The sequence below is a fragment of the Penaeus monodon genome, chromosome 23 (assembly GCF_015228065.2).
Source record: "Penaeus monodon isolate SGIC_2016 chromosome 23, NSTDA_Pmon_1, whole genome shotgun sequence".
In the NCBI taxonomy this organism is placed as follows: Eukaryota; Metazoa; Arthropoda; class Malacostraca; order Decapoda; family Penaeidae; genus Penaeus; species Penaeus monodon.
Genome location: NC_051408.1, coordinates 9,009,098 through 9,010,838, shown reverse-complemented (window position 1 = coordinate 9,010,838; position 1,741 = coordinate 9,009,098). Strand labels below are relative to the sequence as shown.

The 1,741-nt window shown below is 49.1% G+C and overlaps 1 protein-coding gene across 2 annotated transcripts in view; it reads left to right on the top strand.

Annotated features, from left to right (window-relative positions):
* Positions 1-1,735, top strand: part of LOC119587789 — a 122,239-nt gene extending 120,504 nt beyond the window's left edge. For both annotated transcript variants that reach the window (XM_037936487.1, XM_037936486.1), the window contains one exon: positions 37-1,735. In XM_037936487.1, the coding sequence (XP_037792415.1) occupies positions 37-300 (264 nt within the window). In that variant the 3' untranslated portion in view covers positions 301-1,735. The remainder of the gene's footprint in view (positions 1-36) is intronic.
* Positions 1,736-1,741: the final 6 nt, after the last annotated feature.

Sequence of the window (1,741 nt, the reverse complement as noted above, 5' to 3'; positions counted from 1 at the left end):
AAGTGAACATGTCTAACGCCCGCTCTCCGCCCGCAGAACAAGTGCATCGGCGCTGTGCAGAAGGTGGCGGCCATGATCAACCGCCGCGACCCCAAGATCCACCACGACGTGCGCCTGTCCGTCTTCGTGCTCGCCGAGGTGGTGGACAACGTGCCCAACCCACAGAGGATCAGCGGCGCGCGCCCTTCACCTCGCGTCGCGGGCGTGGAGGCCTGGTGGTGGGCGTGCGCGACTGCCATGGTCCTGGCGGCGTTCGGGAGAGAGCACACGAGCCGAGGAGGAAAGCTCTGCCACTTGTGATACTGCTGAAGGGAAACCGCTTCCTAGATAACCTCCTATGTGTGGTTTCGGCTCAGCGGAGCTTGTGATAAGCGAGAGGGGGGCGAGAGGCTGTGCGAATAAGGAAAAGCTCTTCGAGAAGAGTTTGCGCTCTCCGCCGCCCACGAGAGGCGAGGCGGAGGCATGCCATGCGGAAGTGAGGTCCTCGCGGTCAGACTGTACAGACTCTCTTCCGTCGGCTTAGGCTCTGACGCCATGAACCGTGACTGCGAACTGGTCATGATGTGCTTGCTTGCGTTCAAGACACGCCGCTGGATGGTCATGGCATATGGACCTGCGGACGGAATCCACACCGGAGGCCGCCGCAGCCTGCTTCTGTTCGGTGTCACTCGTAGTTACGTGTTTATGACCTGCAGTTGTGTGGTAACCTGTTAATGACCCGCAACTGTGTGGCAACCGTGGGTGTGCTGCGCAAGTGTACGTGTGAGTGTGTTTGCATAATCTTTATTTGTATGTCTGTAGCCCGCAGGTGCGTGGTCGTGACCAACAGCTCCAACAAAACACATTTGTGTCTGTCTCCATTAGCTGCAGCTGCGTGACAGTAACATGCACCTGTTTAGTCGTTGATTTGCAGTTCTGTGGCCAGGTGCTGCAGCTGCATGATCACTGTCTATAGCAATGTTTCACGATATGCAGATGTGTAGCCAAGACTCGTAGCAGTGTAGCCATAACCTGCAGCTGTGTATGCCACAAGTACTAATCACAGTCCTTATATTAACGTTACATGTGTTCTTGTTTCATTATGTATGACTGCTATGTCTGATGTAGAGTTACTTGTCCAGATAAGACATAGGTGTAAGGAAGTTCCCCGCCGCCCGGTGTCAAACTACCTGTACATAATAGGAATACTCCATCTCTGGCAGTCCTGGCGTCATCGCGAACTGTACATATTAAGGTTAAGTCAGATTATGAAAAGCTTTAAGAGGAGAAAACAGTCTGAAGAAGGAACAATCCTTTCTCTAAAAATACGAGATGAAAGGTAATAGCGACATGATAATTGAGTTTTTGTAATGTTTTTGGTTTGGCGTAATTCGTTAAGATAATACGGTAAAAGAATCAAAGTGATGAATTTAACCTCGTAACCCAAGTAAATTTTTGCTTTCCATTTTTTTAGAGCAAGGAAAGGAATCTGTAAATGAGACGATATATAGGTGACAGAATGCGTAAATAAATGCATTTCAAACATCTTTACGACTGTCTTCTCCATAAAAATGTCCGTCTGCTGGGCTGCTTGAGATGTACCAGAAAATCACACTAGTAGTACACCGAACTTGCTTATTTTGTTGTCAGATAGTGACTTGATAGTGATGATGTTGATGATTTTATTTGCTGGTGTTCGGTCTCTTTAGATCTGCTGCGAAAACTGCCTTTTTCTTTCTTCTTCCTGCCTCCTCTTTTTTTA